This window comes from Dufourea novaeangliae, unplaced genomic scaffold (genome assembly GCF_001272555.1).
Source record: "Dufourea novaeangliae isolate 0120121106 unplaced genomic scaffold, ASM127255v1 scaffold177, whole genome shotgun sequence".
Lineage (NCBI taxonomy): Eukaryota > Metazoa > Arthropoda > Insecta > Hymenoptera > Halictidae > Dufourea > Dufourea novaeangliae.
In genome coordinates, this window is record NW_015374070.1 from 1,489,006 (window position 1) to 1,513,029 (window position 24,024).

Here is a 24,024-nt window from a genome sequence, read left to right on the forward strand (position 1 = left end):
CTAAGCTTGGTCTATGCTTACAGATCGCTTGATCGTTATGTCTGTAAACGACTGGCGTTATTTAATTTACAAGTATCTCTGACAAAATAATATCACTGAAAATTAAGTTCAATTTACTCGAACAGTGCACGAGAGTTACAGGAAAGGATGCGTTACCTGTGCATACGTGGGTCGAAGTGTTACAGATAGTAATTCAGGACGTATAATGAAAGAGAAAATCGGATGAAAATTTTCAACTAGCTTGCTCTTTGTCGTCAAATGCAATTAATGGCACTGGGTCACCGTGTAATTATCATATCCGGTCCAGAGCAATTAGTCAGCGACCTGTCTCGATCAGGGGCTGCTCGCTGCCATCGGCATTACGAGCATACGGTATCATCTTTCCCCACACTTTATTATGTTTTCGAACGTCGTCGATCGTATGTACGTGGAATTTTTCTTTTTCACGTGTTTGTTTGATTACACAGTGGCGTGGACACTTTTCGGGCTCCTTAACACCTCGTAAAACAGTTCGGAAATTCACTGGCACGATATCGTCGAATATCTGGTGAATCTAATCTGCGCGGCTGTGCTTTAATCGGGAAGAACTGTCGTATAATTCTAAATTGTCTGCTAGCTAATGTGGAGAACGCGCATAGGTTTCACCAGTAAAAGTTTATTATCTGCGGCGCAACATTCGTAAACGGGGTTGCGTAATATAAAATCAAATCACTGATTAACTTGTGATTCCCACTCGACCGATTAATACTCGCGACATTCGTACGAAATGGCTGATATATTGAACGAAAATATTTCGTTTGTTCGTGTAACAAACACCGAGTGCAATTAAAGACGAAACAGGCAAGCTATTGTTAAAATATTCTTTTTCCTATTACTCTCGAAGATCGAATTAATTTCGTCCAAAAACAATTTTGCATAATTGCGAACCGATTCTAATATGATAACTAGACCGGGGATTTTTGTGTAAAATAAAATTTTATAAAGTAATTCGTAAAGACAAGAACAAAAGTAGGAATTTTTTTCTTCTCCAGAGTGTTTTATTAAGTTAAGGATGAAATAGTAAACTCGTTGTATTTGATGAAAGTTTTGCCTTTTACTGTATTTGACAGAGCTCTAGAGACTATAAATGCATAAAATCCGCAGTCTAGTGATAACTGATGCATTACCTAATTCGTACGTAATTGATAATTATAAATCTCGTGGTTTGTCCATATTACGTGATCGTTAACATAACAGATGAGACTCTCCCTCTAATCTGATAATTACAGTTTATAAAAAGAATTTGATTGAAGTCAGTCCAAATGAAATATTCATAAGTAAACGTTTTATAAGTACATCGACTGTTATGTCATTGACATTTGGGCGACACAGGTTCTCGTCCGGAACTAAGGAATCGTCAGAGTTAGACGCTACGCAAAATAAATTTAATTTGAGATTATGAAATTTGATAAGAGTGAAGATGTAAACGCTACGACAAATCTAGGCTGTTATATGAGGTTGTTGCACAAGGTTGTGATTAATTTAGATTTAAAGTAATATTTGGTTAAAGCAAGCTGCAGCAAATCACATAATACGTTTGTGATCATTTTTCGGAAGTTTGTTTAACTGTGATTACTCAGCTTAATGCTTCATAGTTTCTCATATAAGCTGACACGATGCTAAATGGATTTTATCTGCAAGACAAAATATTTAAAATTATAATACCAAAAAATTAGTGTTGAAAAATTGTCGAGTACACATGCTTTCTGTTTTTCATTGATCTTTGGTATCTACCAGCTATCAGTTTATATCAGATTATCGGAGGGAAGACTACCGTACCATTATCAATGATTATAAACAGTTATACCGGTAGAAATAATCAGTAATGGACATAGATTATGAGATAAGTGTTCGCAAACCCAATCAGTTTTTAATGTCATTACTGACTTAGTTTTGCATGTCGAATCATTTTCCCTCAGCTCGGACCACTAGTTTGACAATGACTTTTATAAAATATTTGACTTTTCAAGACACTGAGTATTTGATATAAGCATAACGAATATTGGAAATGACGCACTAACTTTGATCAATATAAAATATTTCGTAACCAAGAAGAACCGTTTGAAGGATAATGATATTACATAATTGGAAAACATTTGACTCCTCGCATCAATGAACATGATAATAATAATAATATTCGAATAAGTTGGAGTTATTTGCATCTGTCTTACTTCAGCTGATTGCAAAAATGCCTAAAACGTATACAGTTTTAACATTCGGGATTGAAATCTTCATTTTTAAAAACTATCACGAACAGTTTTTTATCCTCGACATTTTATCGCTTTTCTTTTGGCTTCGTATAATCAGTAATGATATGCACTTATCTCATTATAAAATCTTTGTTTCAAATTTCAATCAATAATTGATGGGACCGTGACAACGTAGTACATATATTTATCTGCATAGGAAGATGAAATAAAACATTTAGAGATAACCGATAATAGGTGAAATAAAATAGCGGATGATAAACAGCCTGAAACAATACTATCTACAGTGATGTCGCGAATGCTCATCGTTATTACGATGATGGATGCAAACTACATACAGTAATTATAAACAGAATATCTTTGGAATTATTCGAACAATATTACTTTTGAAGTTTATAAAAGTGTTTACACTCAGGTATATATGTACTTACATATTTTATTTCTCTTGGCCCATAGTATGTATTACATATTTAAGGAACATAGGCTGTCATTTTCAAACAAGAATATTACTGTGCCACTAAGAGACCGTATTGTGACCACTATGAACAGTTATCCGTTAATTTTATATTTGCTAACCATAATATACCAAAGAAATGCTTTCCGTTCTATTGTTCCTTTAGGACCGTCTTCCTAACATGTGCCTTATAAATACAAAATTCAGTGACTCTGGATTTAATGAAAACAGCGAAATGAAAAGTAAAAGAAATTCAATTTTGGGATATTTATCATACTGTTCTCAGTTAGAATGAGGTGTTAGTAATCAGTGTACAAATGATTAAAAGCATAAAGATAAAATATCAAACTGGTCTTCTGTGTCTAGCCTTTAGTAAATATTTTTCATTTCAATTGGAATTACGACTATGTACTTAATCGAATATTCCAAAGATCACGAATATTCGTTGATAAGTATTCTTATACAGTGTGTTTCAATGTTTGTACAGCGTGTATCCTAATATTAGCATTACAAATATTTTCGTTTATTAAATCAAAATATATGCGGGTGAGATGTCTAATTATTTTAATTATGATGTTGTCGAGAAATACACATTTTTGTAAAATAGCTTATAAGAATTGCGATTAATTTTCTCTATTAATCATTACGTCATAGTATGGGCATACCTTAACATAGATATTACGAATTTTTATCACACGTTGAATTTTACATGATGATACATTATAAATTCATAAAATCCGTAGACAAGATATTAGTGTTCTTCATAAAATTGTTTTCACTTTCAAAAGCAGATCTTTCCGTTTGAATGTGAAAGATAGCTAGCATTCTGTGAACTAGTTTCGAAAGCTGATTACAAGTGTATGTAATTTAGTTTCTACGTGACCACAAATAAACGGTAATATTATAATGCCTGTTGTATGTTACCTAAATACATATCAATTCTCCACTTATTACAACGAATTACGACTGATACATATGTTGAATACATCGTATTATACAACTACAGGCAATATTTGTTAGATCATGATTTCGATCGAAAATGTTTTGTAGTTCCATCGTTGAGCTCGTTAACGACGTTAAAAGTAGCGGAGTACCATTGACCGAACAATTAAAACACGAGCCTAGCACGCTCCTCGAAAGGTCAGAGAATTTTGTAGCGCCCCGGAGGTGGCGCGTCAGGAATCTTAAATACCTTGAAACGCTATATCGGCTTTTTCTTTTGCATTTTCCTTCGCCTAGCCGGTCGAGATATACCTGACGTCGACGAGTTCGAGCGTAAGCAACCACGTCAGAGTAACTCGCCGACTGATTCATTATTAATGAGCTGTCGGGGAGGAAACGTTCTCAGCAACAATTTTATCCATGATGCCACGCACTTGCTTATGGTGAAACAATCGTTTCACGTAGTGAATATTTGCGTCAGAGTTACGATTACGATAAATGACCTAATAGGTAACACGTTTAGCGGATTAACGATGTTTCCCTCCGATTAAAGATTATTAGATTGCAGACCTTGTTTTGGAAAGTCGTAATTTTATGCAAGGTGTTTTAAAAAAAGGGTCTAGGACTTCAGGTGCTTATAGTACTGACCAAGGGAAGTAAATAATGTTTAATCAACATAGATGCGATAAATACAATTAATTACTTGTATTGAGATACGATAGATACAAACATAATTACTACTATGCAATGAAGAAATATTTTCTTTCTTATCTGGCATGCACAAGTGGTAGATAATACTGATAATAAAAAAAATGGAGCGATTGAAGGGCATAATTAATGTGCAAAGGATTAAACTTCGATACAGTTGTACATTTTGCTGTGCTCGGCGTATAAAATACTATAAATATTGGTACATAAATAAATATATAAATAAGTGATCTTTCATCAGGAACCCATTTTTTATGAGATAGATTTATTTATATTCAAAAATATGATGACCAAAAGTACGTTTGAAGGCCCTATGGTGATAATAACATTCCATATATATAATTTAATCATCAATGAAACAAATACTGTAGGTATTCCATTATTCTTACGTATGTTCTTAATATTCACATCATTTACCTATAGAGTGTACGTCTCTCTTTTTCTACGTCTTCTCTCTAAAATTGTATATATTTTCGTTAGCATGTTCCTCCTTCAAACTTTTGTATACCTCTATCGAACATTAACACCTCTATCGTATTGTATTAGTAACATTGGTAAATTTTACGAATTCAGGCAAATCTTTCCGCGAACATACTTCCGAAAACCTTTAAAAAAATTCAACAAAAAAAGAATCGTTTTTTTCTTCAAATGTTTAGAATACCCCCTTGAAAAGCTCCTCCGTCCACAAAGGTTTAATACACAAGGACCATAAAAATCGGTCGCGCTGGGCAAATCATACGCGTTACGGTGAAATTGCATTAAGAGTTATCGCGGCAAATGGGGTTAATTCGTTTTAAGGCCGCTCTTCAAAATTACGGCTTTGCTGTCGCGTTTAGCGTTCCTTAGTGGTCGTATCTCTCGTCGATAGCACGGAACCGCACGAACTGGAAGCGTTTTCCACTTTTTCATTGGAAACGTTGTATATTTACCGGCTCAACGTTTCCGTGTTTATACCCAGAAATATACCGTTTTCGTTTACCACCTCTCTCGTGATTACAGTAAATATTGTCTTCGTAACAGTTACCTCCTCTATTTACTTAATTTAATGTTCAACATTATTCAAATGCCCGGCGTTTGTGAAGCTTACGATATCGTGGAACACTATACATACTTCGAAATGTTGGAACTCTTTCGTGATTTCTTATGAGTCTCTGAACGACCTGCTTTTGAATATGCCCGACAATATCGATGGATCGTCAAGTGACATTTATAAATATTCAGCTGTATTTTGATCGAAAGCTTTGGTTTCGACTGAATAATGGAAGTGGGCGTCAGGAAGTCTTTGAAGGAAGTACACGCACAACTTTCTTGTTTATCTAATCTATGAAAATAAGTTTTAACGCGATATAGATAATTGGAGGAGGGGGGAGGGGGATGTTCATAGTATTATTCTTTTGAATCAATTTTTGTCACTTCACGCCAGTTTCTGTGGTAAATCATATACTTAGTGTTGTATTTAAACAGTGATAGTTAAGTAATACCATCTTTTGTCTGTTTACTAAGTAACTGTTAACCTGAATTAAAAAAAAGATTCAGATGTAATATTTATAAATATGCTATTCATAAAAATACCCTCGGAATGAAATATTTTTCTTAAATGCTTGAAAAAACGAAATATTAGACAAGAGGAATGCAATTATGACGATAAGTATAGTCTATTGGTCAATATAAGCGTTCGCAGATTCACATTCAGTAGGAATTTTATTAGCAAAATTTTGCACTGCTTTGTTCTAACGATTAACTGTGCAAAACTTGCTTAAACGACGAAGTTGAAATGGTTATAGAAAAGGATGTGCTTTCTAATGTTCGAATAAGTTGAAGACTTAAAGCGAATCGGTCACGAACTTTCTTCTATGGAAAGTCGAATTGGCAGAATGCTTGACTCGTTAAGAATATCGTGGAATGAAATCGTCGGTTGAATTACTAATGCGAAGAACGTATCAGGGAAAGTTATACCAGCTAGGAATTCTAATCTCACACGTATTATGGGGTTGGGTTACAGGTTTCATTAGCGAAACTGTTTAGCAACTATTCATCGATACTTCTATCACCGATAGTCAATATTAAATCCCGCAAGCACACGTTTCGTTTAACATTGTTACATTGAGAAAATTACTGGGGCAATAGAGAAGAAACCTAATAAGACAATTAAATGTTCCGTTGTTACCCTGAATTTATGGAGCTATTGTACGATGAATGGTCAGTTTTTCAACAAAAACTTCCCATTATCCGATTGTCGTGTTGCATCACTAGTTCGCGATAAACAAGGTTCGACTGTATTTTAATATTTGCATAATAGTAGATCATACGATATTGGAGCTGACGATCTGTTAACACGTTCTACTTGAACGTCACATGCTCGTGTCCAGCGTGACGTTTCGTCTATGACTGTTATGTGCAGAGATTAGTTTCACGGGTGACCTTAAGCTGGAAAACGGATTACGCGTCACGGCAACGACTCGAATGCAAAGCTCCCACTTGGAACTGCATGGCGGAGCGTGGCTTATTAATTTCGACGTTTCGCATAATGGGTTTGGTTTGCTTCACGGGCTACCAGGGAAACGCTATGAATAGACATTTTTATCGAGAAGGCAAAAAGTATTGAAGAGTCGAGAGGTTTCTTCGGTACGCTTTTCTGGCATGCAAACGTTTCTTGCACACGAAACATTGTACAGAATTTCTTGGACCGTAACTAATGGCAACGACTGCCCTTCTCGTCCACTTATCCTCGAACGTTAGTGACATTGTACCTTTCTAATCTGTCTGGGTTACAAGTGAAGGAAAAAATGTACAATTAGTCATGAGACATTTTATAAATTAATTCATAAATACCAGAACAAAAGTAGGAATTTAATTTAATTCGTACGGGTGAAAACCGTTTTTTATAATATGTTATTAAAATGTTACGGCACACTCATACAACAAATCTTCGAATGGAGTTTAGGTGAGATGTAACAATAATAAGAATAAAAATAAAATAGATATAAACAATACATTGGTGCTTAATCTAATAATAATAATTATTCTATCCTATCGTAGAAAACACTATGTAATTCAGACCTAACATTATTTATGTTGGGTGCGAAAATGTCAATATTGTCGTTCTAATTATTTGCCGAAGTGCAAATTCTACCAATTGGGTTTGTGTTATTGAAGCCAGTAAAGAGGGGAGATGGTCTGAAGAGCATACACAGGTGTTCTGGTGTAACTAGTGGGTGCATTGAAATGTACCAGCGAAGTAATAAAAGAATTGTTAGTATTCCCATGGGTAACTTTATATAGAAAGCATAAGTCAGCAGTAACTCTTCATGCCTCAAGAGTTTGAATATTAAGTCTTTTCATTAATATGCTGTAGTCATGGTCAATTCCGTTCATAGGTTGACCCTAAGAATTTCTTTCTTCCCTTAAGTGTCTGATCGAGTTCAAAATAAAATAGAGGGCTTGTTGCATCTGATGAACATTTTTTCTTTTACTGTATTTGACAGAGCCCTATAGGCTATACATATGGCTATAACCACCTGTATAAACTAACGATCTTACGATATTAATTCTATTGTTTGCAATTACGTAAGTTAACTTTAATTTTTTTTGCGAATTTAAGTGCATAGTTATTAATTCAAATTATTAAGTCTGGAATTCTTGATATTATGATTATATTTTTGCACAAACGCAGAAAGAACATATTTCTCGTACTGTGGCTCTAATAAATTTGATCGCCCGCTTTATTTGTGTATTACGTGGAGTTTGAAATATAGATTCTTTCCCGTAGTGGTACAGTAAAATATAAAAAATTCGGCTGCTCAATAAAGAGGGGGAAAACATACTTTATCATCGTGACATAACAAAACCAATATAATATCAAGGTATTATATAAAAGAAAACGTGCAATAAGATGTGGTTAACAAAAAAGCACATCAGACGGATAATGTAATAAATTGCAGATCTTTATGTAGCTTTGAATGTTTCTGGATTTATTTTTAGAAAACAAAAGATAAACAACTGGTTTTATACTACTCGATAGAAATTAAGTTCACGACTTTTCTCAAACATTTTTTAAGTCTATTTCATTGTGTTTGCATGTGTCAATGCATTATAAATATAGAGGATCACCGTTTAGTAATCATTACAGCCTCAAACGATCCATTATCGGTTCGTTAGTTCTAAACAAAGTGACTATAATCGTTAGCCTAGGAATTTTATGCATTTATGGAGCACGCAAATTTGCAGAACACATTGGAGGAAAAATGTTAATCCCGATAAAGTTGTTATTCAATTGTGTAACAACCATATAATTTCGTTAAAAATATTGGTACCGATTAAATTACCGAACCATGTCGTTAATTAAACACTCCCAGTAAATATTTATGCATTCATAAAATTTCGAAACTTGCCTTCTCCCAATGTGACGTAAAATTGTCACTGTTAAATGAATTTAGCACTCGTTGCTCATACCAAATTGCAACCATTTTCCTTCACATGCCTGGCTACTAGTTTCGTTTATCATCAACAGATTTTAGCAATTTCTTCACGAGATTTTACGTACTAGGCTATATTAGATGCAGTTATCCTATGTAACGATGATTAAACAAATTTTTTCCCGCTAACATTTTATCCACGCCAGTCCCACAAAAATACCATGTCTGTCGTTAGCGATATACAGGTGTAATTTGTCCTATGACTCAGAGAGTATCGTCGTACAGAGGAGTGTGATCAAACGATGGATCAGAATTGTAAACTGGACGACGTTAATATGGTATGTCGTAGGAGAATCGTGTCCCCGTCCATCTGCGGCGGACAGTAATTGATTGGTCATCATAGATCCATGCTTTGCTATTTGTGCATCCGAGAATTCGTAAGCTTAAAGATAGCTACAAATGGTCTATCCCGGTACGTTTCATTATATCGTGATTGGACATTACGCGGACTGTAATTGTCGTGCAAAAATGCACGCAAATGGCCTCGTTTCTCTGATGCATGCGTGAACTCCTGTCGCCTCCAATAAAAACGTATGCATTTTATAGTGATGAATGGCGAAACCATACATTTATTCACGTTTGTTAAAAGGTGTCTTGTGTCTCGAGTAAAATGAACGGTTCGTTAAATTTCATAGGTCGACGTGTATTAGCTTTGAAACAATCGTGTATTACAGAAATGCATAAAATTCACGCTCTGGATAAACCAACGGTAAAAAGGAAAAACAAGGCTGATTCTCGACGAATTCAATACATAACGTGATTCGAAAGTAAGCAGATAGCGATGTTGTGCAAAGACATAAAATAACCAGATCCTTGGATCAAATAGTTGCGCACGAGGTTGAGTTCGGTAGTACAAATAATTGATTTTCGAAGGTAAGATGTATCGCGAAATAATTCTTTTAAAATGTTTCTTTAACTTAACGTCCAACCTTCGATATTTTCAAACCGGGAAAACGAAATTCTTTATTTGATATATGTATAGAATTGTGCTTTTGGAATGTGAGGTCAGGCGAAAAATAACGTATAACAAATAAACGCGAATATGGTATAGCAAGTGGGAAACAACCTGCTTCCAGTTTAAAGGAAGGGCGGAGGGGGGCGGAGGCATCTCTTGTCGCGTCCAATCCCCGCGCACTTCACACTCTGGGAAACGTAATTAAGTTACGCAGATCCAATTAACATTTCGTCGGCGAGGAACGTGGCGCGCGCGAACACGCAAATCGATGACCTTTTCTAAGCAAGTGGAGTCTTAATATGCTGATTTAATAGTTTCGCGTGGAAATAATGTGTACATCGTTGATTCAAATTTCATTGAATTGTAGAGAATTTGGTGATTCATAGACGACGGATTTCGAGCATTTATGTTGCACATGAGCACGGAAAAGCATAACGAAATTATAAAAAAAACACTAGTGAAACGACGTGAAATGTTTATTTTATTAATTTAATGGAACTGTTATTAGAACAAAATTGTAAATAGAGTAAGAATATTTAGTTGGACAGTTAACTATAGTATAACTTAGATAACTATCTTCAAGTTTTTTCGGTGGTTAGTGTTTAAATGTTTTTTTTTATTAAGTAATGGGTTGCGGAATTTTATGCTAAATAGGATCGATGACTACGCAAAACACAAATAACTAAGTTCAATAGGATCATTATTTTACTTTCAACTTAATAAAACCATTCGTGAAAGAACTAAGCATCTATTTAATTCTCATTATTTTAAATTAGCCTATGAAAATATAGTTCTACATAAATACAACAATTTAATAATTGTGCTGCACAATATTACATGTTCCTGTACAAATTGGTTTCGTCTGTATTATCACATGAAAATTATATTATTGAATAACACTTTTATGTTTAATTCATTTTATGTTATTATGCCTCGTAATATATTATGAAATGCTAAAAGGAGATTAGGATTACAATCATTCTTTGCCTTTATCATGGTAATTACAGAACACCGTGGATATCGTTTACAAACTCAGATTACTTTAATTTCACACGATTACTGATTCTTACACACAAGAATATATAATGCTGAATTATACATCACGCATATGCTAATTATAGTATGAACTGATATTACATACCAGAGCTTAATAAATAATAATACGCACAAGTTATTTTCAAAACGCAAATAGATGCTCGCCTTAGCTGCCAAAACTTACGTAATTCGTTATTCGATACTTGCATTCGTTCGTTTTCGGTAACCTGTATTACAAAAATACACAATCAGATTTACACCGGATAGAAGTATGCACGTGAAATGTTATATACCAGTGTTTGCACACGCCTTTTATATATTTTTTTTTATATTGCATGACGCCACAATACAAATTTTACGATACGTTCAAAACTTCAAAATTCGATGTAATATGCTCTAAAAATATTTTGCAGACTTTTCCCGCTATTTATTACCTGTAGAAGAACTTTGGCCTCCACCTGGTACATATTTTAAGTTATGTTTTCCCCCGAAAGGAACGATGAGCAACTTTTCATTTTATGTTTATTTGTTTCTGTAAAAGTTCCAATGTTTTCGAATGTTTTCTAAAGGTAGCAGAAGCAAAATATTTCTGTAAGTCTCCTATTTCGATGCAAAAGTAGTGAAATCCGGGGGGCAGTTGGACACCAGGGGAAAATTAATTTTCGAAAATTTTGTTGCCTAAGTAGAGATGCTCCCTACTATCTCTATTGTTGTATATAACTCGTATTTCTGGTGTCGTGTACCGGCCGAATAACTATGATGATTCATTGAAGACGTTTACTCCACCCTGTAGATTGTAGATCAATCTAATTGACAAGAGATAGTTACTCGGTATTTCTTTGGTGAATATACGTGTACTATGATCCAAATATTTTCAGTCAATCCCTCATTTGCGAGAAGGCAATTAAAAAAAACTCATTTCACAATATAATTTCAGTCTAATTATTCATGCGATGATATAATATTACGTTACATGAATTACGAGAGGAAAAACGAACCTGGGTTAGCATATTGATCGAAAAACAGTTCCTTTAATGTTTCTCCATCAGATCAGACTTTACCCGGAAATTTTAGATCCTTAATGTTAGGTGTGCCAATAAACAACCCACTATTTTTCAACAAATTGAGTATCCGTTTATAAGAAAATATAAACATATGTCCTCTGAACCCGTCCTAGGCAATGTGGGCTGAGGACAACCCAAACGTAATTTTATTTTTCCCAGACACTCCTCCAAATTTTTATTTTTATATTGAAAAAAGTTTCAAATATTTGACTCGACAAACAATTGTCTGTATAATATAGTACAAACTTTGGTAAATATCCCAGGAGTTGTTCCGATGTTTTCAAAGTCTAAAACAATAAAGAAAATTAATCCGGCAACGGTTACTTTGTGACACTTTTAATAACCAGCTGAATATTATTTTATTATTTTTCCTCACCGTTTTGGGAATTAATCTCTTTGTTTCGGAGATACTAGAGTGCCATAAATTTCGTTTGTGCCATAAAAGAGCCATAAGGATCACAGAGGATTAAATTCTATTGGAATTTCATTAAGAAAAATAGTGAATTATTTATTGGTATACCTAATACATAGCGTATCGTAGAAGTCGTATCCCCTGAAAATGTACCCAATGGCCACTAAAATCGTTAGGTATGTACCTAGTACATCCATTCGGCGATTTTTGCTAAACTTGAGCTAGCTTTCACGTCCACATCATGGGCAGAGTGACTTCCATCGATACATGAGCGGGGAGCAACTTTGTGGCCCTGGGTTGTATCGCAAATCCAGTCAGTGTCGCGTGAATAATCCGTATCCGTGACGCTCCAACAACGGGAAAACTCGATTTTTATTTTGTTCACGTCCTCGCGCCTCTTCCTCGGTGTGCTTCTGATCCGTGTATAAAGGCGCCAGGTGGTAGTGCATGCACACTGTTCGACCCTTATATATGGGTGCTCGTGGTCCCGATCGATGTCACTCCGCTTCAAAGGACCACTGTACGCCACACGCAGTCCCGGACCAATCGCCGCGATAACAAGCCCGGAAAATTCATGATTTGTGACCGGAATTTACATACCACGGGGCACACGAATCTTCTTGGATCGTTGGATTTTAGATTGGAATTACATTTTCGCTGTGATCCAGTTTTGACCAGTCTCGATCAGTCCTATCGTTCGTGGATTTTGTTAGTTTAACCCCCTTAAGAGCTCACTGAAGTTTACATAAAATGGGTCAAAACAAAACACCTTTTCTTATTCTATTATTTCATTGTATGAAATGTTTACAAAATCGTATCAAAAAATATTTTTCAGAAAAAAGACTATTCTTTATTATTTATTGATATCTAAGAAGATATGCGAATGGTAAAAAAGAAGGGAATGTTATATTTTTGTCAGACGTAATATCTATTACGGACGTGGACTTTAAGAAGTTAACGATCGTTGTTGGTGGGAATGTCGTTGATACACAGCGGATGTTTATGGAGAATCGTAATTTTAAGATGTTGATGTATGAAACTCAAAGTTGACTAGAATTTTATTTCCCGCGTTAACGTTTTTAATATGTAATTAATAATAATCGAATACTGTTAAATTTCGTTAAAGTGTTTATTTCACTGTGTCTTTTGATGAATAAGTACGAATTGAGTAGTATTAATATAGTAATCTTATTTAGATTACGAAGCATTATTTAAATGTATTGTAAGCTATATTTGAATAACATTTAATCGTAACATGAATTTATTTTGTTAAAGTAAATGTTGATAGATACACTTTTAATTGGAAACTTGATTTACATACTTTTTAAATTTCAATTAAAAAATGTTGAAATATAGGTTCCTGTTAAAAAAAACTTTTACTAAATTCATTCTTGTTTGTTATTCGTTTTGATTTATTGTAAACAACCTTGAACTAAGCTTATCAGTAGAAAAACATACTGAAAACAATATTGTCTAGAGAAATTAAATATTGGTAATTTTCATGTATAAGATCGCGATCAAGTAAGTCGACACATACGAATTAATTACTGATTTTCATCGAGGGATACTACTGGTATACTTGAAGATTACTGGATAAACACGAACGTATATATAATAAAGATGGGTAAAATTGTATTTTATTTAGGTCAAGGTTCAGCACACACTTCACCAAGGCTAGAACTTTCTCTGTGTTTCCACTACATGCTCCGAGGATAGAAATGAATTAATTCCGGGATAATTAACTCGTTTTTATATCCTATATCGGATGATATTGCCAGGTGGTTAGACACCTTAACCAACCGCAATATTGACCGCAAAGCGTTATTCGCGTGTGTGAATACCGCCAAGCGTTCGAATAATCCAATATTGGATCGTTCACATTCCCATGGCAATTTCCATCCAATAGGCCAATTATATTAATATTTCTTTATGGGACAACGATTTCTAATATTATTTAAATTAGGGTCAACATAGGCACGAATACTAAAACACTTTTTACAACATAAATTTATATAATATTAAATTATTCAAAACTTACGTTTTTTCGTATAATGAATGTGATGATTTAGGTTTTGTCCATGTGAATCGAACTGAATCATACTTTTACACAGTATATCTTAATCATAATGAGAATAGTAATATATTATATCTACTAACTATTTAATAAGTAATCAAAAGAACGTATACAAAATATAAACAGGAGAAATATTCGAATAGCATATTTTTGAATACTGTTGGTTCTACTGATATGTGCACTTATAGATTATAGTAAAACATATAAACAAAATATATAGGAATTACACAGAATACTATAATACAAAAGAATAAAAAGAATAACAAGTCGATTTGACTGACCAATAAGAAATGAAAAATTAGAAATTTGTTTCGCTTTAATTGAAATGAAATAAATCTTACTCATAAAATTAAATAATATGATACATAAATATTCTGGTGATATAAGTTATTGATATGTAGATTTGTATTGTTTCCGTCATATATTAGCTATGACAACTTATAATTTTTTGTTCCTACTGTCCCACTACATTGTTCAAATTATTCTTTTCTACGGTTTATTTTCCAAATTTCATTATTTATTTTATACAATCGATTTTTTCTGTTACATATGAGAAACGTGCGGTATATTTTAATATTAGTGAAAACTCACAACGATTTTGCATCGTGAGGCGAATAACCGTCGAAACATTATTTGACCGGTACATATTACAACGAAAAATTTTCCAAGGAATAAAATGAAATCCCGAGAAACACGAGGCAACAGGTTCTGAAAGTAAACTCGAAGCAAACTCCATTTCCTGCTGCAATTTACATTGGATCCGAAGGAATTGAGATTTTATCGCTTTCGAAGTAGATTCTTCAAGAATTTCGCCTCGAAATGGAGGCAAACTGCATTTATATCGAAAATGGAGGTAGAAAAATTCGTCTTTCATGGAAATAATATCAGCGTGTATCCACAGAAAGACGAATCTACCGAAATATGCGAGGATTGTGATGACTTAACATGACCTTTGTATTGTACATTTCCTTCAGTGTTGTAAACTGCAAGTTTTCTGAAAAAAATGACAACAAACAGTGTAAAAAAAATGTTATTATGTACTAATTTAATATTCTAGGCTATCGATTCTTAACCTTTTGTTTACCACGGACCCCAAGACTTAATTTTGTTCTTTTTTTTTGTTCTTATAACCTGTGCATTTACATCCAGCCAAAACATTAAACGAGTATCCTTATTAATAAATGTCACGTGCTTTCTCTCAGTCACTCACTTGCGTGTCTGAGGACTTCGCTGCGGTCCGCAAACTACAGATTAAGAACCGCTGTCCTAGCCTATTACTAAAATTACAGTGGACTTACAGTGGTATTACATATTATGCTATAAATTGAAAGAAAAAAAAATAGAAAAAATATTAAGTTTTATTTAATTTAAAGAAATAATATTTTCATGATTAAAAAAGTATTAAATATTAAATTAGGGCGCGATGTGTAAAGTATTAAGGTAGGAAACATGAAATGTTACCTATGAAAAGCGTTCTTATTCTTTGCTTTGTTGAGCAACTTGAGTCTAATAATTGGCGGAATTCTGTATAGTATAAAAATAATACCATTTTGTTTTTAGTAATGTATTAAACATGAAATTTAGTAGCATACGTTGAACTTCAATTGGAATTCCAATGTAGCGACCAAGCTATCACTCGATACACTTAGAAAATAACTCTATAAGATGGTCGCATTTACATTCATTGAATTTACTGGTATCTGAGGATTCAGCGTTTGCACGCTAATGGATCCGGTGTTTCGATAAGAGCTTGCGCAAGTTTCGTCGGGAAGGCTTATGCAAACGTTTCCAAACCTCTGAATCATCTTCGTGGCGCTTAGAACTCTTGAAGTTGGTCTGCGAAGTGGATCGATGAGTTACAATTCTTTCGCTAATTTCGAACTGCGTGTCTTTTCTCTTAATACCTCTTTTCGAAAATTTTGAAGAAATACAAAGCAGCAGGGTATATACATACGTGCTATTTACTTGTCAAACTTGAATTGTTATGAGATAATGTCGTTTGAAATATTTTATGTTCATACAAATTGTTTCGTTTCCCAGTGCAAATGTAGTTGTATTATTTTTTTAGTAAAATGTTTAAGAAGTAATAATTGGTTCCCAAGTGTTGCCTGTAAATATTTCATTAAAATTTCTCATACACAATGCAGGGATTCTTGCAATGATCGGTGCGAGAAATCAATGTGTTATAGTTTGAACCTGATAGTTGATCGAAATGAATAATGTCAGTGATCCGCCTTTAGTGATTGCAATGATCAAATTTAGTGAACTCAATGATCAGAAGGAATATGCTAAATACTACCAACTTCTTTCTCTTCATAAACTCTTAAACTACTCAGAGAATTCTTCAGACTCTAATTTTTTAGACGGAGAGGGAGACAGCTGCGTATGTTTGAATTTGGCTTTTTCATTCTTCGAAAAATTAAAGCTCGTCGATGATTGATTTTCTACTGTTATTTTCTACCATGAATAAAGGAAGAAAATTTCATGATTGGCCGATTTAAGGTCGAACCAACCCCCTAGTGGCACCAACTTCGAATCGCCGATTTTAATAACTTCAGAACTTTCAGGACATGTAGTATGCCCCTGCCTCTTCATAAATCACCCCCATATGGGGTCATATGATCAAAAGTTTTTGAATTATTTGCCTTTGAAGTTTTCCGTGTAACTTAAGTGAAAGTTATGTTTACCGATCGTTCGCAGACGTAACGTCGAGGCTCCTACCACGACGACCAGTGTTCAAATATGTCCCAAATACATCCAGAAATCTTTCGAAGTAACGTATTTGAACTCTAATCGTCACGATAGAAAGCATGGACGTTGCCTTGACGCTACAACATCTACGAATAATCGTAAAACATAACTTCAAAAGTATGATTAAGCCTTCGAACACTCATCAAGAATTTATTGTAATGAAAGTGACAGAATCAGTACATATGCAAATCATTTCCAGTCAGTTTTGGCACATTACTTTTATCGAATCTTTGTACAATAATTTCTTTTCTTTTTCTTCATTTATCAGGTCTGGTTCCATACTTTTTGCCGGTAGTGTACTATGCATTTTATGTTATACCATATTATTCTAAATTATACGGTATGTTATGTATATTATTATATTAAGTAATTGCATTTAGTATACGTTCAACGTTGGTAGTTCTAGCCTTAACAAAATAATTTATAACGTAATGAAGTATATCGTATCTGTACACAGTAAGATTTACATCATTAGTTCCAGTCTCTATCGTGTTTTATCCTCCAACAAAACAGGAGCTGTCAGCGAATCCACTCGTTAACTCTACCCCAACAATATCCTTCTAAAAACAATCGATAAACGTTAGACTTTTCTTCAACTACAGACGAGCTTTCTTTCGACCCGTAAAAGAGCCTGACACGTAAATTATGACCTGATCAAAACCGTCAAATTTCCTACATTTTTCAAGCTTAACCGACACCGGGGAATACCTTCCGGCTCTCCGAAGTGTGTCAAACGCAGCACGTGTCTGATCAGAGACATCAGTTTCAGCCATGGAACGCGAATCCGTGCCGTTTCTTCTCGGGAAATCATCGGCGAGCTTTCATATTTTTCCCCTCCCTTCCTTTTTTTTCCTGCGGCCCACTTTTTTCATCGTACTGTCAGGGGGACACGCGTCAATGAGCCATCACCGTAGTAGTAAGGGCGTTTATTATCGTCGAGAAAAAAATCGTTGTTTTCGATGTCGGTACACCGCGATGCTTTAGCAATTCGAAGTAGGCCAGCTTAAAGGCGATACCACGGAGTCTAATCCGCTTAAATTGCACGTACGAGCCAACTTTTGCCTAATATTATTATAAATACACTGCTCAAAAATATAACTAGGTGTTAATAGTGTTAATATTGTACGGGAAAGATATCGATTTAGCAAACTTGTAAAGCCACTTCGCTTGTTTCGCTTGGTGGGCACAACAGAACCGCCCACATTAGCGGATCCCCCAATTCTTTTGAGCAGTGTAATAATGCACGGACTGTTTTAACCGACGATTTATTAATTGGTTGCGTTTTTTTTCTGTTCCAGAGTTGCCAGCCGAGGAGGGTAAGTTCTATCGTCAAGCAAATTTCTTTCTTTAAACGATCGACACGGTAAGCTATTCCAGCAACAAATTGGCATTGATCTACGATCTCTTTTTTTACTTAATATTCTTTGCATCAATGGTTCGTGACACTAAATCGCTTTCGATCTTTCGATTTGAATGGGTCGTACGCGTTTAGCCACTTTCACCAGTTATCCATGAGAATATCTATAATTAGCAACGTGATAGTTCTGTGTGGGCTGTTATGTTCACTGATTGATACATTGGACAGTAGTTTTATGAATGAAACTTATCGATAGCCTGTGAGAATCCAACGAAGATTAACAGAGACTTTATTTCTATTTAATCAGACCGTTGTTCTCATTTTTAGAAATTGTCCTGTGAAAAAGAAATTTGTTCAGTTATATAATAGAACGCTTTAAAGCACTTTCTTGTTAATGAGGCTCTATTTATTTCAACAATGAAATTGTTTGAAAGTGTCTTGAGATTAGTTAAATGATCTATGTATAGATGAGAATTGAATACAGTTACGGCCTCTGAATGCATATAATTTTGAAATTTTTAAGTTCTAGTTCGCAAAAAAACACGGTAAAGCTTTTAGTAATGACACTTAAGTAGCCAAGAAATAATTGAATAGCAAAGTAGTATGTACAAATATCTTCGAGAAATTAATGTCCTATTCAATGAATTACGTAAAAAATACGAGTATTTTTATGATAATGTCATAAATATAGCACAGTTTCTGCAAGGACGTGAAAAATTTGTTAAAGCCTACCTTGAATGATAAATTTCTCTGTAAGTTTAATATACCACGCGTTTGAATGAACTATCTCACGTTCTGCTCAAGAAATAAGAAATTCAAGAAACAGTATCAGTACTACATAGGCGTTAATTCTTTACTTACGATGGCGGAACTTATTTCTGATTCAATACACTGTTAACAAAAATAATATTAAGGTTACAATGAAAACAAATAGTCCAGACATTCCAGAAGTTGCCAGCTGTTGTCGGATCAGGCTCACTCCGATCCAAGTGCATTGAGAATGAAAATGAGTGGGATACCTTAAAATAGTTTAAGAAGAAATGAGTTTTGTATTACAACATGGAAAGTGGAACGTCAAGCATCTGTTGAGGTTGATGGTTGTTTGCAGCAATCCATCACCGACTTGGAACGCTTTCTTGGTTTGAAAAGTGATAACAATAACAATAAAATGATAACAATATATACAAACGTAAAAAGAATTTAAATGGACATAAGAAAATGGAATATAAAATCAAAATAGATACAGGGAAACATACACATGCTTTTCCATAAAACCATTTTATGGTTTCTTTAGCAAATGTCTCTAGCATGTGTCTTACAAATACGAAATTCACCTGCTTTTTTAAATCATTTCTTGTTCGTCCCCTGGCAAAACAGCATTCGCTCTACTATGCTGAGAATGTAGAAAGTTGCAGTGATTTCAATTGAAAAACGTTTTGCAGTGTGCGTTCTTCGTGGTGAAGGCTATTCGATCGATGATATTGCAAATAAACTAAAGATATCGGAGAATCGTGTGTAGAATATCATCAAGGAGAAAAAAACGACCTGTAGTATAATGACTTGAAAGGTGTTTGTGTTTTTCGAAACCAAACCAGTTGTTTGAATACTTCTGAGTGGTATTGTATGTACAGTCTGTTTCACAAAAGCGTTGGAACGATATCTGGAAAAATAATTGATATTTTTAAAAAATTCAAAAACAGGCTTATATAAAACACTAGGACGCAATTACCTAATATAATGCATAATCGCCTTTATTTTCAAGTATAGCCTCTAATGCTTTTTTGCTCAAGTTTTCTGCGTACCCTTCAGGGAATGTCCTTAAGATTGATGATGCTCCAAACATTTTCAATCGGATTAGCGTCTGGTGATTGCGAAGGTTAGTTTACTGTTTGAATACAGTTTTAGATTTATATCATTGATTTCTTGTAACACCCAAGATGAATGATCTTCACCAAACCACTCTTTAGTAGATTTCAATAAACCTTTTTCTTTTAAAAAATTAAAATTTTTTTAAATGATTTTGTCCTCTATCACTTGCCATACGCATATTCCCTCTTTTTTCAAAATTATCAACACTTTTTGCAACCCTAAAAACCCCATATACCGTTTCACTCACTTCCTTACGAACTTGTTTAACTTTTCCATGTAACGAGCTGCCGTTGAGAAGATAAATTCTGGTCCTTTAGAATATGTGCAAAGAAACACTGCTCCCAACCGTTTGGCGTACACTGCACTCATTTTGAAATTCGAGTGTTTACAATGACAGACGAAACCGAACTGAGAGATTCTTAATGACACGTCTTCTTAATAACGATTTACGTTAAAACAATAACGTTGAACACGAGTCTTAATTATCGTAATGTTTTAGATGTACTGTAAGCCCGTATTTGAATTTTTGAAAAAATATCACTTATTTTTCCAGATATCGTTCCAACCTTTTTGTGAAACAGACTGTATCAAATTACGCTTTCTACGTTCGGTCAATAGTAATCCTTTTCGCTTGTTAAACCAACCGAATCGAAACAAAAATGTCGCGACCATGTCGATGTACTAAAACCATGAACGGCCCGTATGAAATTGTTCGACGAACAAATGGGCTTTGCCGTTAATTGTCAGCCAGACGACGACGACACACACAGGGAACGAGTGAACCGTTCCAATGCCTAATCTGTGGCAGTCATAGGTTCTCCTAAAGGTATCAGATCATGTAAGATCGAGGCTTCTCCCGTTGCGTTGTTTACGTAGTTAACGTATAATCCCGCGTACCTTTTGCTCCCTTAAAAATAGACGCACTTGTACGTAGTCGGTGGTTCGGGTAGCTTTCAAGAAGCTCGATCGACCACTTGGCTGTGCAATTATTTTTAGAGGTAAACTACGGCAAATGGCATTCTTTTCGCCGACCCAAATTAATACTATTAACTATACTGCGGATTTTATGCATTTATAGCACTCACGATTGTCTAAAACTCGATATAATGTAACGAGAGTTTTAGTCAATTTAGATCACAATATAAGCCTTAAGGGAGTAAAAAAATTTCGTGCCTGATTCCAGTTTTCATTAATCCCTTAAGCGAGGAATTTGTGAAAAAAGAGTATTTTTTCTTATAATATTACTAAAATAAAGTGACATGACGGATATTTTTACGACGTCAAATTGTGTACAAAAGTATAAGCGGGAGATAGATGTGCTCTCCCCACTCGAGGGGGTAATTAGCCCATGAAAGTGTATATTTGCATAAATATCCACGGCCTACTAATAAGAGTTTGCACTAAAGGAAATTTTGATTAAGCCTAAAAAGAAACCAAAGTGAACACGAGTAACAGATCCGTGGAACTATCTTGTGTCTTTTGACGCAATGAAGCGAACGAATTTTCAATATAAAATAAATTTAATCGTTGAATTACTGGGTTGTTTGTAAAAATGTATAGTTATCAATTTGCATGTTATTATCTTCCACTTCTTTTTACAATTTTTCTATATTTTACAGATAATTTCATTGTGCTATTTGCATAAATTTTCCATCATTTCGGTTAAAAGCTTCTTAACATGCTTTTAGATGATTTTTCTGTTTTCAAATTTCTTTTTCGAATATAGAATTTTTTTAACGAGCTTCCTCTGCCATATTCAATACTTAATTAATTTTTATACTGCAAATCGTCTTGCTCCTTGTTCACTGTTCGGATCAATTTATCGTATATAAGTAATCATATTATTTATTAACGAACTTCATAAATTAACTTAACACCGATAGTTTACATATACATATTACAATTGAGCAAAAGGCACATGTATTTCGTTAATTCTAGTTCAATATAGGCCCAGTTTATTTCAAGGAACTGGAATGCAATTATTTATTGAACAGTGCACGGGGGTTAAAACTGGGCAAAACAAGTCCATCGGCAAATAGCGCTTAATAGTGGCAGTATGGAAGGTCTTTTAGTGAGAAGTGTATAATCCGATAGATCGACAAAACTGTCCGCGGAACCTGACAACAATAAAACGCATAGTAAATAAGTACAGAAATTCACGTGACAACGTAAGCCTTAAACGTAGACCTTAAAAGCGTTTCTCTTCAGTATAAATACCTATTCCGAACCATTACCAAGTGTCTCGAGAAGTAGGGCACCCAATTATCTCACGCCTGAGTGAATCAAAATGGAGAGAATATAATCGAGGGTGGAAGAAAACACAAACTTATAGAATAAAAGTGAATTCGAAATTTTTGTTCACACATTCCGCGACAAAATGATAGGTACACTAACTTTTATTTACCTCACGCTTCTTAATTATCATAAAGTTTTTTGTTTCTATAGTTGTATTTAAGGCGATGATTGTCATATTATTTAACAGAAGTAATTTATCTTCAGGTTTTATGGTCTATAAAAAAACATCATGTAAACCATGACTGAACTTAATGCTGTCATATAATTTTTTAATAATATTTAGATGAATGTTTCGCCAACATTCCTGAATTGAAATTTTCAGTTCGTCTATTGTTGAAAATTGTCCATTACTTTTATAGATTGTACAAGAAATCCCCTATGTTATCTATTACATTCATGTCATACGAACGAGCTGGCTACTACAATTTTCTCATTTTATGATCTTTAAACCATTGTCCCACTATACGAGCGATATGTACAGCTGCATTGTCTTGCTTACATGTAAAGTCCTCAGTTCTAGACATTTCAAGAAATTGTGGTTTAACCACAGCGAGTATGTTTCTATACATTACAGCGTTTTTTTTTTTGTTTAAAAATACACTGTCACGTTTTCCTTCGTAACCTACCACTGCCAACACAATAACTGATCCGCCATCAATTTGTCCGTTTGATAAAATTCGTTCCTCTTGCCTTAAATCATAGTACTAATATGAATAAAATTTAACCTGGTTGGACCAGATGGCTTTTCATTATATGGACAGCCTTCCACATCTAATTGTTCAATTAATGGTAAATATGCAAAATCTTAAAATAAAAGTGATGAAGCTTTAATATGAATATTTGTTTAATTATTTCGAACGAGCCATTCTGTTTGTCGCGTTAAACAAAATTCATGTTTAGATGAAGCCCCTTTTAGACAATAATACCTAAACGTGAATTATTTCTGTTAAATAATACAACAATTATGGCCTTAAATACAAGTATAGAAACAAGAAGAACTCTGTAGTGATCAATCCTTAACTATAGACGACTCGTCTCGTAGATAAATAATTCGACAGCGACTACTTGGAAACACTGTTAATAACCATAAGAACATTTGTCTCATTGCAAAGTGGCGTCTACCGCAATTGTTTTATTGTTGTCAAACTCTGCGAACGTGGATTTCTGGATAACTGTAAGCTGCATGCGCTTAGGTCGTATTATGATTCTCCTACAGGGTGTAACAAAAATGTTGCAGGTCCCAGAAATGGGACACATATGAGGCTATTAGAAACAAATTTTTCCTTAGCAAAAATGTTTTCCTAGGCTTAACGAGATATTAACGAAAAACCCCGCCCAATCACAGCGCGAGTCTGCCAACCAGCGGTAGGGTTGGCTACTAATCGCA

General features: G+C 34.4%; 1 protein-coding gene across 5 annotated transcripts in view; it reads left to right on the forward strand.

Moving 5' to 3' along the window:
- LOC107190395 (calcium-transporting ATPase sarcoplasmic/endoplasmic reticulum type) overlaps positions 1-24,024 on the forward strand; it is a 64,717-nt gene that overhangs the window by 14,880 nt on the left and 25,813 nt on the right. For all 5 annotated transcript variants that reach the window (XM_015579187.1, XM_015579188.1, XM_015579184.1 and 2 more), the window contains exon 3: positions 18,415-18,432. In XM_015579187.1, the coding sequence (XP_015434673.1) occupies positions 18,415-18,432 (18 nt within the window). The remainder of the gene's footprint in view (positions 1-18,414; positions 18,433-24,024) is intronic.